This window comes from Anomaloglossus baeobatrachus, chromosome 4 (genome assembly GCF_048569485.1).
Source record: "Anomaloglossus baeobatrachus isolate aAnoBae1 chromosome 4, aAnoBae1.hap1, whole genome shotgun sequence".
In the NCBI taxonomy this organism is placed as follows: Eukaryota; Metazoa; Chordata; class Amphibia; order Anura; family Aromobatidae; genus Anomaloglossus; species Anomaloglossus baeobatrachus.
In genome coordinates, this window is record NC_134356.1 from 265562113 (window position 1) to 265577508 (window position 15396).

General features: G+C 43.5%; 1 protein-coding gene across 1 annotated transcript in view; it reads right to left on the bottom strand.

Moving 5' to 3' along the window:
- Nucleotides 1-15396, bottom strand: part of FGD6 (FYVE, RhoGEF and PH domain containing 6) — a 168347-nt gene that overhangs the window by 109413 nt on the left and 43538 nt on the right. Inside the window, exon 2 of the mRNA XM_075344811.1 lies at nt 9585-11709. Within this exon, the coding sequence (XP_075200926.1) occupies nt 9585-11709 (2125 nt within the window). The remainder of the gene's footprint in view (nt 1-9584; nt 11710-15396) is intronic.

The following is a 15396-nucleotide window of genomic DNA, read 5'->3' on the forward strand; positions in this document are numbered from 1 at the left end:
TTGAGAGAAAAAAAAAAAAAAAAAAAGAAAGGAAACTTTCAATTACTCAGCCCAATGGTTATACAATTCTGTGAATCACCTGAAAATGAAAAATGCTCACTACACACCTAGACAAATTCCTTGAGAGGTGTAGTTTCCAAAATGGGGTACGTTGTGGGGGTTTACGCTTTTTTGCCATGTCAGGCTCTTCAAAATTTGACATGGCATACGCAATCTATTCCAGCCAAACCGGAGCTCCAAATTTCAATTAGTGCACTTTTCTTTCTGACCCCTTCCATGCACCTAAAAAGTAGTTGTCCACCACACATTGGGTATCTGTGTAGAGGAGAAATTGCACAACAAATTGTAAGATCCATTTTCTCTTGTTACCTCTGTGAAAATTAAAATTTTGAGGCAAATGCATCAGGTTTGTAGGAAAAATGTATTATTTAATTTTCATGACTCAACGTTATAAAATTCTGAGAAGCACTTGTGGGTTTTCAAGGTGCTCACCAAACCTCTAAATAAATTTCTTGAGTGGTGTAGTTTCTAAAATGGGGTCACTTGTGGGGTAGCTCCACTGTTTTCGCACATCAGGGGCTCTGCAGTCACAACATGGCGTCCGATATTTCTTCCAGACAATTTTACGCTCCAAAAGTCGGATGGTGCTCCTTCCCTTCCGAACCTTGCTGTATGCCCAAACAGTAGTTTTCCACCACTTATGGGGTATTGGTACATTCAGGAGAAATTGCACAACAAAAAATGTATGGCCTATTTTCTTCTGTCTACCCTTATGAAAAAGTTTGAGGCCAATGCAATATTTTTGTGCTTGTAAATTGGGTTTTGAGAATCTCAAGCAGTTAAGCCTGCAATTATGTTGATTTTCTGTGGAATATACTGTAAGTTGACAGCATCGGAACAGGTCTTACTGTATTGTTTTCATTTATTTTTATACCCCCTTGGCCCACAAAACAAAAAAAAAAAAAAACAAAAAAAAAAAAAAACAAACAACACACAAAAACACATGAATTTACAAGGGAGATGAATGGGGTCGAACTGAAAGTTCCTTTCTAGTTATTCTGAACAGTTCCTATGAATTGACTGTGGTCCGATATCTTCAAATACTAGGTTTTATATCAGATTATAGAACTAGAACATTTCCTACCCCCCCAAGACATACAAAGGCCTTCTGTAACCCAACAATTTTGAGCACTAATACATTTTCCTAATTAGGTTTGCTGCATATAACAAAGTCACAATGCGGAAACTCTTTGTGCGTACATCTAATAAGGAACTATTACCAGTCCCAAAAATAATTAGTTCACCATCAGCAGGACAGGGTCATTGGTAAAATGCATAGCAAATCTGAAAATTAAGCAGATGTTTCCTTTCACTAGACCAACTCACAGACCATGAACTTGGGTCAATAAGGGATAACCAAGTTTGATCTTTCCCCAAGGACAAGTGTTATAGAAAAGGTTCTCTTATACACCAATATGTAAAAGGCCATGAAAGAGAACATCGTGAGTAATCACAGGATGGAGTGAAAATGTAATATATTTGAACACAAAGCTAATTTCGTAACAATCAGCATTGACAACAAAAAAGAAATGTAGAAAGATAAAAACAGACATAAGCTGGGTTCACACATAGCGACAGCGACATCGCTGTTACGTCACCATTTTCTGTGACGCAACAGCGACCTTGTAAGTCGCTGTTATGATCGCTGCTTAGCTGTCAAACACAGCGACGCAGCAGCGATCATAACGACACGCGTCGCTGTGCTACATGTGCAGAGAGCAGGGAGCCGTGCACACTGCTTAGCGCTGGCTCCCTGCACTCCTAGCTACAGTACACATCGGGTTAATTACCCGATGTGTACTGCAGCTACATGTGCAGAGAGCAGGAGCCGGCACTGGCAGCGAGAGCAGTGGACGCTGGTAACGAAGGTAAATATTGGGTAACCAGGGAAAGGTCTTCCCTTGGTTACCCGATGTTTACCCTGGTTACAGCTTACCGCAGCTGCCAGACGCCGGCTCCTGCTCCATGCTCGCTTCATTTCGTCGCTCTCTCGCTGTCACACACAGCGATGTGTGCGTCACAGCGGGAGAGCGACGACCAAAAAATGAAGCTGGACATTCAGCAACGACCGGCGACCTCACAGCAGGGGCCAGGTCGTTGCTGGATGTCACACACAGCGACAGCTACGGGACGTCGCTGCTACGTCACAGAAAATGATTTTATCAAAATGACAACAAACAGATCAGTAAGTGACATCGCTGGAATCAGGGGCTCTGTCTCTACATGATGCTGCTCTCAGATGGGGTAGCAAAAGTCTAGTAACAGATTCCCTTTACTTTCAAGCCACTCTGATCAGGGGGTGTACACAGTTTACATCCTGGCAGAGCTGATGGTGGCTGACCAGTAAGGATGCTGCGTGTCAGACCTCACCAATCTGATGCATTAGTCCAGGCAACCCCTCTAACATCTTAATTTACAGTGTGCTGCCATTCTGTCCCAGGTAATGATCTATGGGATTGTAGCAGGAGTTGACTTGCTTAGTTCATTATATCTTCTACATATACCACTTAAAGGGAACCTGTCACTAGATTTTTGCGTTCTAAACCAGAACTAGCACATTCAGCAGCCCCTGCATTCTATAAAATGTGCATGTTGTCGCATGACTCCCCCTGTAGACCCCACAAATACCTTTATAAAATCTCCCGCCATGTATGCTAATCGTTGGGTACGATGCAATGCGAGTCTTATTTTGCGGCTCTTATGCCTCCTTTTGGCGCTGATTGCTGTCCTCCTTTGATTGTTGACGTAGAGGACGCCTCCGGCGCCGTCCATGTAGCTGGGCAAAATCTCGCTCCTGCGCGATCCGGCGACTTTTCTGTGCAAGCTTGAGATTTTGGTCAGTGATGTGGATGTGCGTCACCTACGTCATCCACTTAGCCTGACAAAATATTGCGCCTACGCAGAGACATTGCTGACTCGCGCAGGCACACCAATGTTTTCACCTCTGCCCGCAATAGGACAGAGCAAAGTGCGCCTGTACAAGCTTGCAATGTCTCCACAGGCGCAAGATTTTGCCAGGCTACGTGGATGACGTAGGTGACGTCATTCACATCGGATGGATGAGGGACAAGAGTCGCAAAATAGGACCCAACGATTAGCATACATGGAGGAAGAGTTTATAAAAGGCATTTGTGGGGTCTAGAGGGGGAGTCATGGGACAACTTGCACCTTTATAGAATACAGCACAAGCGCTGCTTAAAGGGAACCTGTCAGCAGAAATTTCGACTTAAACCTATCAGATTCCCCCTCTGCAGCTCCTGGGCTGCATTCTAGCAAGGTCCCTGTTAGTATTGTGGCCCCTTTCTGACCCAAAAAAAGAGTTTATATCGAGGTACCTTTTTGGCTTCTGATTCTCTAAATGTGTCACGGGGGCGGGCTGCCTGATGGCCGTTATTCTGCCCCCTGTTCCTGTATGCCGCCCCCATCGCCGATTTCTATACTTCTGGACGCCGCCCACTGCTCCAGCCATCCCCGCGCATGCCCAGTGCTCATCTCTCGTGGATGAGCACTGTGCCCAGTGTCACTGGTGGTGACGTGCGCGCAGGGTTTAGATTATGGGCGGTGCTGTGATGTTAATTACCAAGCAACCGCCCATAATCGCGGGACCGCGCATTCCCCCTCGGCCTGCTTTCTGCGCAAGCGCGCTGCAGCTGAACTCACGTCACCTCCTTCCCATCTTGCCCTGAGGCAGGAAATAGATGGGAGGAGCGCGGAGCAGTGACTACACCGATCAGGAGGAGTTCAGCTGCAGCGCGCTTGCGCAGAAAGAAGCAGGCCGAGGGGGAATGCGCGGTCCCGCGATTATGGGCGGTTGCTTGGTAATTAACATCACAGCACCGCCCATAATCTAAACCCTGCGCGCACGTCACCACCGGTGACACTGGGCACAGTGCTCATCCACGAGAGATGAGCACTGGGCATGCGCGGGGATGGCTGGAGCAGTGGGCGGCGTCCAGAAGTATGGAAATCGGCGATGGGGGCGGCATACAGGAACAGGGGGCAGAATAACGGCCATCAGGCAGCCCGCCCCCGTGACACATTTAGAGAATCAGAAGCCAAAAAGGTACCTCGATATAAACTCTTTTTTTGGGTCAGAAAGGGGCCACAATACTAACAGGGACCTTGCTAGAATGCAGCCCAGGAGCTGCAGAGGGGGAATCTGTTAGGTTTAAGTCGAAATTTCTGCTGACAGGTTCCCTTTAATGTGCTACTTTTGGTTTAGAACTCAAAAATCTGGCAACAGGTTCCCTTTAAAAGGGAATCTGCAGCAAGTTATAGATACCTGATCTGAGAGAAGCAGAATGTAGGCAAGGAAATTCTGAACTTAATGTATCACTTAGATTACTGGGTGCAGCTGTTCAGCCAATCAGATTTTTTAGGTTTAGTTATGTAGCAGAGTCCAGAGAGCTGCCCCACCCATACCAGGTGTACATGTGACATTGCAGTCCAAGCAATGATAAGGGTCCTGCTGCTTAAACAGACAGCCCTGTGTTTTGTGTGTTACCCCTTGTAGTATGCTGGCTTTAACTTGCATAGCAAAAACCTACTAACTAAGGCTGGTTTCACACTACGTTTATTTAACATCCGTCCATAACGTTTTTTTAGCGGAAAAACGGATCCAGTGCAAATGCGTTTTCACTTCAATGCATTTGCAATGGACTCGCGTCCACCTGCGTTCGCATGCGTTTGCGTGCGTTAGACACAGGATCCGTACTTTTGCGTTATTTTAACATGTTTCAAAAACGCTACTTGTAGCGTTTTTTACCTTTGTCAAAATAACGCATCTCACAGGATCCTTCACATTGCGTCGCGAGCTGCAATGCATTTCAATGAGCGCTGGATCCTGCCTAGCAGAATGCGTTGAGTTGCGTTGTAACAGGATCCTGCTTTTGTACTGAGCATGCCCAGAACCAGTCTCGCGTGATCTGTCTCTCTCTCCTCCTCCCTCCCTCACCCTCTCTATCTCTGTCTTTCCCCCTTCCTCTCCTGTCTCTCTCTCCCACCTGAGAGCTGCGGACACTCGTAACCAAGGTAAATATCGGGTAACCACTTCTCTTAGTTACCCGATGTTTACGTTGGTAACGTGTGCAGGCAGCCCTGCTCCTAGCAGCTGCAGATGCTCGTAACCAAGATAAATATCGGGTATCCAAGCCCGATGTTTACCTTGGTTACGAGCGTCTGCAGCTGTCAGAAGCCGGCTCCCAGTCTGGCACGTTTAGTTCCCCTCACTCCCGATCACATGACTCCAATGCCTGCCCCTAAACATCCAGTGACAGGATCCTGCAAAATAACAGATGCGTTAGCATGCGTTTTTTGCTGTAAAAGCAGGATCCGCTTTTGCAGCAAAAAAACGTTCCTGACGCATGTTAAAAAAACGTAGTGTGAAAGCAGCCTAATTCCCTTTAATGAACAGGATACAGTGCATGGGATACTCCCACAGAGATCTAAATTTACATCCCATTCCAATATTAACACCTGTAAACAGGCACAGCTTTTAACACTACTTTTTCTGCAGAAATGCCATTATTAAATTGCAAATTTAGCAAACCTAACTCATAAATTAGTGGAGTGGGCTCTGAATTTAATCAGGGGATGGGGTGCATAGGCAATTAGTGTAGTTTCCTCTGCTGACAGTTTAATGGCTTCCCAGAGACCTCAGGAGGGGAACACATGGCATTACTATATGCTATGTTTCTTTTCTGAAAGGGTTAAGTTGTTTTCTGTCCCTAGAGTAGTTAGGTCCCGCTTCTTTTTCCCCCGCAATATTCACCATGCCCTGGGTATCTGGCCTGGGGTATAGCAATTGGGCTGTGGTCCATTGGCAGTGCGTTGCTGGGGGAGATTTTCTAATCTTCCCTAGTAACGTCCTGCGATTGGTGTCCTTTATTTGTAAATATGGGCACCAAGGTGTCAGTGTCACCGCCCCTTACCTGAAGTTGCCCGCCCACCCTCCCGTTAATGTTAATTTTCGTCACGGCCTTGGAGTAAAGCGGGCTTTACACGCTACGACATCGCTAGCGATATTGAGCGTGTAAGCACCCGCCCCCGTCGTGAATGCGATATCGTGTGATCGCTGCCGCAGCGAACATTATCGCTATGGCAGCGTCACACGCACTTACTTGGTCGGCGTCATCGCTGTGACTGCCGAACAATCCCTCCCTCAAGGGGAAGGGACGTTCGCCATCACAGCGACGTCACCAAGCGGCCGGCCAATCAAAGCAAAGGGGCGGAGATGAGCAGGATGTAACATCCCGCCCACCTCCTTCCTTCCGCATTGCGGCCGGCGGCAGGTAAGGAGAGGTTCCTCGCTCCTGCGGTGTCACACAGCGATGTGTGCAGCCGCAGGAGCGACGAACCACATCGATAATCAACCATTACCGATTTTTGGTTTTGGGACGACCTCTCCATGGTGAACAATTTTCACCATTTTTGAGGTCGCTTAAGGCCGCTGGTAAGTATCACGCGCTGCGATATCGTTAATGACGCCGGATGTGCGTCACTAACAATGTGACCCCGACGATAAAACATTAACGATATCGTAGCGTGTAAAGACCCCTTAAGTCTCTCGTTATGAAGAAACCTATGTATTGTTAAAACGAGCTTGAGTGTTTGTACTGGTAACCTGGTATGATCGTATCAAATTAAATTGGTTTTGATTTATTTTGTTATGCTTATTAAAATTTAATAAAGGCCACCAGATCCATTGTGTTCGTTTTTCTATTTACGGCTATTAGTAGATTTGTAAGGCATTATGTAATGCCATGCATAGGCATTGGATTATTGGCAGACCTCTAGTACCCAAACAAGCTTGAATCACAGAGTGTATCAATTACCAGCCTTGGTGAGAGGGAGTAGTTACTGTATGTTTCAAGATATATAGTCTACCTCACTGCAATAATAAAAAAAAATATTTTTAAACACACTATTATAAAGTGATAAATTACCAAACAGGCATCATGTTGAATTCAGTCAGAGAAAACTAACAGGAAAAAAAACAAACATAACACCGAACTGGAAAACAGTTATCTTTGGAATAATGTCAGCTGACGGTTTCCTGAATGGCACACGAAGCAGGACTGGCAGGAGAGAAACCCTAGTGTACACAATGCATCTGTCTAAAGTCAAGTACAGGAAAGAGGAGCAGGCCAGACGGGGCGGAGAGAAATTTAGGTCAAGGATTTTATGGCCACGAAGAAAGCCACGCTATGATACTGCAGAATTATAACCAGCTAGCCAGAGTCAGTGCGGATCAATTCACAATACCCGATAGATAAGCCATGTGACGAATGTGACCCCTGGACAGGAAGACTGAGCGCTGCCCCCTACTTCACTGCTGTTCTGAGACAATAATGTAAAGTCGTGCCAGGTCGGCTAATCAAAATTAGAGCCATGGAGACAATTCTCAGGGCTTCCGTCTAACAGCTGCAGATTACACCTAGCATGAAGGAGACACAGCTAGCATATAGGAGGAAAGTGCTGTAGTCAGTTGAGATCAAACTAGAACTTTTTGTGATAAACGCCAAACACTGTGTGGCAGAAAACTAGCACTGCATATCAGCCTGAAAACACCATCCACACCGTCAAACATAGTGGAGGCAGCATCATGCTGTGGGGATGCTTTTCTTCAGCAGAAACAAGGAAGCTGGTCAAAGGTGATGGGAAGATAAATACAGGGCAATCCTGGAGGAAAACCTGTTGGAGGATGCAAAAGACTGGGGCGAAAGTTCACTTTCCTGCAGTACGACCACCCTATACATACTGCCAGAGTTACAATGGATGGTTTAGATCTAATCATATATATGTGTTTGAATCTGTGACAAGACTTAAATTGCTATTCACAGACGCTCTCCATTCAATCTTACTGAGCTAGAGACATTTTGCAAAGAATTAGCAAAAAAAAAAAGGCCTTTAAAATGTGCAAAGCTGATAGAAACATTGCCTAAAAAAACTCGTACCAGTAATTGCAACAAATGGAAGTCCTACAAAGTATTGACTCGTCAGGGGCTGAATACAAATGCACATCCCAATTATCAGATTTATATTTGTACAATATTTACAAAACCAGGTATCATTTTCTTTACACTTCATAAGTAGTTGCTACTTTGTTTTGGAAGATCACAAAAAAAAATTCATGGGGTATGATTGCTTTTTCAAGGCACTATAGCTTAAAAAAGAAAAAAAAAACAAAAAAAAAAAAAAACAGACTCCATGGATGGAGGGCTTATGACTAACAGAAGAGTGGCTATATTGGTCACATTTTTTTGAGATGTCAGAAATTTAATTTTTGTATATTAATTATACATCAATTTTGCACAGATATTCTCCTGACAAAAGAAAACATCAGTTTTACTTTAACTATTCAGGTTTATTAGCATATTGGATTTTCTGACATAACTGTAATTGCTGAAAATTAATCACAAATACTAAATATTTGTGCCCTAATGGATGTAAATGTGAGGAAGTGTTATATGTGTACCTACAATGTGAATGCTCTGTGCAATATAGTTATAATTTTCATTGCAAGGACCTATTGGCGAATAGACTTATTGTACAGGTTTACTTTGAACTTTCCTAAAGGTAGCCTATAAGTATTAAAGCATTATCTACACCATTGTTTCTTAAACTTCAGTCTGCTAGGTCCCCAACGAATGAGGTTTTCAGGATTTCCTTAAAGGGAACCTGTCAGGTGCAATATGCACCCAGAACCACGACTAGTCGCAAGGGCGTTAATTCCCTTGGCTAGTCTTTATGGTGGCCAGCGGAGTATGGTTGTGTACTGCGCATGATCCGGAGTCCCCAAGACTCCCGATCATCCTGATGCTCGGTGTAAGCTTCCCGGCTTCAGCAAGGTATAGTCTGCATTACCGGAAATGCTGGTGACTCAATATCATGCAAAGTGTGCATCCATCCTCCGCCAGCCACCATCAAAAGTGAGGTATTTGCTGCATTGCTGTGCATTCATTAGCATGTTAGTGCGCCCACAGGGGTGTACTTAAATATTAAGGGGGCAGACTAGAGGAAGAACTTGATTTACATACATGTGCTTATTTGATGTATCCTGTTATTAGCCATATGAGAAGTGATATATTATCTCCGTATTGATTTCTGTTTAATAAAAAAGATCTGATTTAAAAAAAAAGGGGGCAGACTAGCCAAGGGAACTCATGCCCTTGCGACTAGTCCCTGGCCTTATTAGCATATAACAAACAATCTTTAGAAATATCTTTAGAAAAAGTATGCCTATTTATGCTACTAGATACAGGGACGGTTAGGCAGGGATTATCAATAAGTCCCCAGTACTGCTCGTAGTTCTGGGGGCATGTTGCACCTGACAGTCACTTTACACAGGTGATTGCCATATATTCTATTTCTGACCTTGATAATTCCATCTCAGGTGCAATGCTAAGGAAATTCTGAAAACATGATGGCCGCGAGAGCTGGAGTTTAAGAATTATGGTTCTTCACAGACATAATTTTAGCACCTAAAGAAGATAAATCATAGTAGCAGAAAAGCAGAGTCCTACCTCTGGGTGACATGGGTAGGTGCTGCACAACTCAATTCATTTGGGTCCTCCACCTCATAAATAGTTGCATTGCATTCATTTACATCTGTAACGAGTGTGAACGGCAAGTTTTCATATTCTGGAATTTCTTCATAGTGACAAATATTTTCATAGTCTGGAATATCAGCGTCGGATTTGTCCAAAGAAGAAGAAGATTCCAGCTGGGAACTGGGCGCTAAAAGCAGATTTTCATCTAAAGACACAGAAGCTGGGTGGTTTACATCATTCTTGTGTTTTTGTCTTTTCCTTGATAAAGGACTGAAAGAATCGGCAGACTCTGCTTTCGAAGGTTTCATTTTTTTTCCTAAAGTGGGGGATGTAGATTGCCCAGTACAGGAAAATATATCAGATTTCACATTGTCTGCTAGAAGGTTGCCTCGAGAAAGAAATTTCTGAAAGTCACTTTTTATGATGCATACGGATAACTTTAGGTTCAGCAACTTCTTTAAGGAGCTTTTCTTAGGACTTTCAGGTAAGGGTTTGTCTATTCTATCCATATCAACAGCAGATAAAGATTTAGCCCTAGGCTTAGTAGGAGGATTTGGCGCTTCATTACCTGAAGACGTCTTTAATGCCTCTGGACTACCTAAAAAAGGTAAAATTGGGTGCTGCAATTTCCATACTGGTTTCTCGGACGTTATAAACTGTTTTGAGCATAATCCTTCATGTCCTGTAGTGCCATTTAAAGGACCCTCATCGTTGGAGCTCGAGAGCTTCTCCTCTGAAGCAGCTTTTTTGAGCAGACCAGCTGCCGGTAAGCTATATCTTTGTGGCTTCTTAGGGGCAACTCTTGGTGAGCTTACATGTGGGGCATCTTGTACATCATTTCTCTCTGTGGCAGTATTCTTTACAGGCAATTGCTGTTCATAAATAAGTTTCAATTGCTTTGGTAAACTCATTGATAGAGTACTACACCTTATAAAGTTGCTGTTTTCTTCAGGATTTGTTTGTTCTAATGCGCAAGTCACAGTACTTTCTATTTCAGTATCATTTGGAATAGATACAATACCTGAGATCAAGTGTAAATCTCCATTTTGATCTTTATTTCTGTTATGTTGCATACTTGAGCAATTTGGAAGGTCCTCCCCATCTGTAAGTGGTTTATCAGACCACTCATGGTCGACTGTGGAATGGTCGACTCCATTCTGTACCTGTCCAAGATTCATTGGAACAGAGTTCTCACTACTTTCTGCAGTTCTATCCACGCAATCTTGACGCACTAAACACGGCGTCCGCGGCTTTCTTGGTTTTGGGACTGGAAGTTTTCTATGTGGAGGAGGATGAGTCCATGTTAGAAGGTTGGGCTTGGCATTTTCCTCTGTATTTAAAGGCTCATTTTTGGGTAATAAACCATTGCATTGTTTCACATTATTTATGGAGTCAGATGCTAAATGAAACAAAGAAGCGCCATTGGATAAAATCGGTTGCGGAAGTGACTTGTTCGAGCTTTCTGTGCTACCATCAGAATCTACAGTAACATTGCAACAGACAATACTAGTGTTTTCTTCAGCACTTTCCTCCTTGCAGGTATGCCCATTGACAAGGACATCATGTGTTAATGCTTCCTTAAACTTATCTTCCACAATGCTGGCCTTCAAATTACCTTGATTCATTTTTGACGGTTTTACCTGCTGACTACGAGGTTTCCTTCTTATTCTTGCACATGGAACAGGCTGCCCACACATCTTTCTATTTTCTAAATTTTCCAGCTGTTCGATTGCTTTCTGCTTTTTCTTCAAGTACTCCCCATTTCCAAGCGTGTGACTGCAGTCCGTGTTACAGGAACATGGTGAAATGATAAATGTGGAACTTTCATTACTGGCTGGCGATTCTAGCCTACAAATAAAGTTTTCAGAGCCTGTGCGTTCCTCCTTTGCTTCATTACTTGATTTCATGGGGTCATGTTGCTGGTCTTCCACAACAGATGAACTTTTAATGACCTTAGGTTTGGGAGCAATTGTAGGCTTTGATTTCTTTGGTGTCACTTTAGGCTGGACAGTATCAGGCTTGGGTGCAATAGGTGGTGGGCTAGGTCTATGACCCACTGCATGTTTAGGCTTGGGGGCTAATGGAGGCTTCTTGATATCTACAGGGAAAAAAAAAATATTAATTACAATTATCAAGTTGCTAATTACTTGTCATATGAATTCTTTTCACTTTGCATAGTCTAAAGCAGGGTTCCCCAACTCCAGTCCTCAAGGCCCACCAACAGTGCATGTTTTCAGGATTTCCTTAGCATTGCACTGCTGTTGGAACCAGCACCTGGGCAGGTAATTACATTAACACCTGTGCAATACTAAGGAAATCCCAAAAACCTGCACTGTTGGTGGGCCTTGAGGACTGAAGTTGGGGACCTCTGGTCTAAAGCATAGTATTAAAATGAAACTCCATCAACCGCTTATCAATCCTTATGTTTCCCCTGTAACATAATGACTGCTATACTCACCAGTGGTGCCATTCCAGTGGTGTCAGCATTGGCTCTCCCAGGGATCAAAAGACATTATGTCACGTAATCCCTGGGGGTAGGACAATCAGCGCTGACTTCACTCTCCCCTCTTACAGACAAATCAGACATCCGGAGGAAGTGACATGTGTGAATGTCAATTACGTCGGAAAAAGGAGGACAGAGAAGGCAGCATTTATTAGCCGCAAGGATCGCGGAACAATGCAATCGCAATTTTTTTTTTACAAATTTTTCCACATTTGGAATTTTTTTTGCAGTTTTCCAGTACACTATAATGGTAAACCTCATGGTTTCATTTAAAATTACAGCTCGATCCGCAAAAAACGAGTCCGCACATGACCAGATTGAGTGAAAAATAAAAAAAAAAAAACGTAAAAAAAAATTACGGCTCTCGGTAGAAGGAAGGCGAAAAAAAAAAACCCAAAAAAAACGGAAAGCGCTAAATTGGCCGGTCATGAAAGGGTTAAATAAAAGATAAGCACTAGTATGAGTAATGATTTTGTATTTTAATTAAAAGTAATTTAGCAATGCACAATCATTTGCTTTGCTAATGAAAAAAAACCCCAAACAATTCTTAAAACGGCGACTGAATGCTGGTTTTCAGGCACTGAAATAAGAATAAAACTTCAAATGAAGGACATATATATCATATCGCATCATATATCCTTTTCTTAGGGGATGTATTATCATACACACTTTTTTTTTTTTTACATACGCACACTGGTTTGATTGATGGCCACTTACTTACATAATAAATAATGACACTGCAGGATCAAGTGCATCTTGTGGCCAAAAACACCTTTTATTTAAAGGGATTGTAAGTCTAAATCCACATATTGCAGACCTGTGACTGCTGTTACCAACTCAAACTGGTGAATCCTCACAAGGACACAGTACATATGATGCAATGATTCATAAGTCTACAGTCAGAGTAGACGAGGGATTGCATGCTGGTCGGGCGCGCGGTGGGATTACGAGCCACGCAATGGGGTGTAACCACGCATCAGACTGAGCTCATAATGGGGTGCAACAACGCATCACACTGGGTATGTGCAGACTAACAGCAAACAAATACCTGGTGTAAGTGTCCTGCCACTCTAACCTTGTGTATGAAAAAGAGAGGGAATAGTACTAGTGCTTTTTTCGATAGCGCTACTCCTAGAGAATGGAGAGCACTATCGGATAGCTCTATACGTTCTCTTTCATTCGATGTAGGGCTATCAGATAGCGCTGTACATTTATTTTTAAAAGTACAGACTGTTGCTCGACAGTGGTGCCTCAAAAATGTTGCTTCACAGTGTTGCCTCACAATGATACCTCAATGTTGCCTCACACAGTGTCTCCATCAGTGGACAGCTCTGTTGTTAATAATGTTCCTCAATATTGCCTCAGTGTTCCCTCAGTGTTCTGTGAATGTTGCCTCACACCGTGTCTCCGTCAGGGGACAGCTCTGTCGTTATTAGGCCTAAGCCACACAGAGAAAATCGGTGCGAGTGGAGTGTGATAAAACATCGCATTCCACTCGGACCAATTCTAGCCTGTGTGTCAGCGCACATGAGCGATTATTTTCTCAGCCCTAATCGGACTGAGAAAACAATCGCAGCATGCTGCAACTGTAATGCGAGACTGTTTTCTCTCGTACCCATTCAAGTGTATGGGGCGAGAAAAAAAAAAAAAAAAAAAAAAAAAAAAAAAAAAAAAAATCGCACTGCACTCGCCGTACACCGGTAAACCGCGCATGCAGTGCGAGATTCGCAATAGCCAGCTACGGAGGAGAGAGGGAGATAAATCTCTCCCTTCCCTCCTCAGTGCTGGCCCGCCCCCTGCAGCTGAGATCCGCTCGCACAGTCGGACCGCAGTCGCAGGGATACCATGACCGCATGGGGAATTCACGGTAACAGCATTTCTACTGTTCAGATCGATGCTGAAGTATCACTCTGATCAGGATAAGCAATCATAATTCCTAGTGCCAAAATTAAGGGGTTTTTTTGCAATTTCACCACACCTGGCAGTTTTTTCCCATTCTCCAGTACAATATGGGGCAGAACGAATGAGGTCAATCAAAAGTACAACCCGTCCCGCAAAAAACAAGCCGTCATCTGCTATACTGGAAAAAAAAAAAAATAATTATGGGCTCTTGTAAGAAGGTGTGGGGGGGGGGGAATTTAAAAAAAAAAAAAAAAAAACGGAAAATCGCTCTGGGTTGAAGTGGTTAAGAGTAGGGCATCGTGGGTTTTCATGCTACCTTTTTTCAAATCCTAGTAAAGATATTACATGGGTTTCAAGTCAGGTGACAGCTGCTGTAAGATCTTCTATGACTACTTCTGAAACCAAACCTTAGTGGACTTTGAGGTATGTTTGGGATCATTGTTTTGTTAGTAGGTCCAATAACATGCAAGTTTCTGCTTCTTCACAAAAAGCATTGTTTCCTCCTAGGATTTTCCTGATACTTGATTAAATCCATCTTGCCCTCCACATGCTGCAGGATTTCAATGATGGAGGAATCAAAGCAGCTCCCGGACATAATCGAGCCACCACCATACATAATTGTAGGCAGGGTTCGGTTTTCAGCATTTGATTCGTTCTTCCTCTTTTATACATACTGCTGATTACCACACCTGACAAATTATATTTTGTTTCATAACTCATTTGAACAGAACCCCAAAACTTACGTGACATATTTATGCTTCGAGTATACGGGATCTGACTATTCTTGTACTTTTAGATCAGAAGAGTGCATCTAGTACCTTCTGCATGGAGCTGTTCAGAATTTAGTATGCACCTTAAGGCTATGTGCCAACGCTGCGGAGAAGCCGCGGATTTCCCGAAAATCTGCAGCTCAGGCACTTCCCAGCCATTTCTATGGCATTTTGGAAATGCTGTGCCCACGCTGCGGATTTTTCCGCAGCGGATTTTGTGCGGATTTTGATCCGGAAAAATCTGCAACATGTCAATTATTGTTGCGGATTTTCATACGGATTTTGGCTTTAAAATTGGGGGAAAAAAAAAAAAAAAAATTAATCCGCACCAAAATCCGCACCTTTGTAAAGGTGCAGATTTTGCGGGAAAGCTGCGGATTTTGATGCAGAAAAATCCGCAGCTACATTCTCCCGTGGACACATAGCCCTAAGAGTAAACTAGAACCTCAGTGTCTGCTGCAACCATATCATTGGCAGGTCTTCTGTAGTCACTGAAAAGTTTTTGACTACCTGCCTGTTTGGAAGTCTGATAACAGTTGGTGATAACGTCCTCATTCTACATTGTCTAGGTAGTGGGGACAGTGATCCTAGGATGAATTTGTGAAAACTG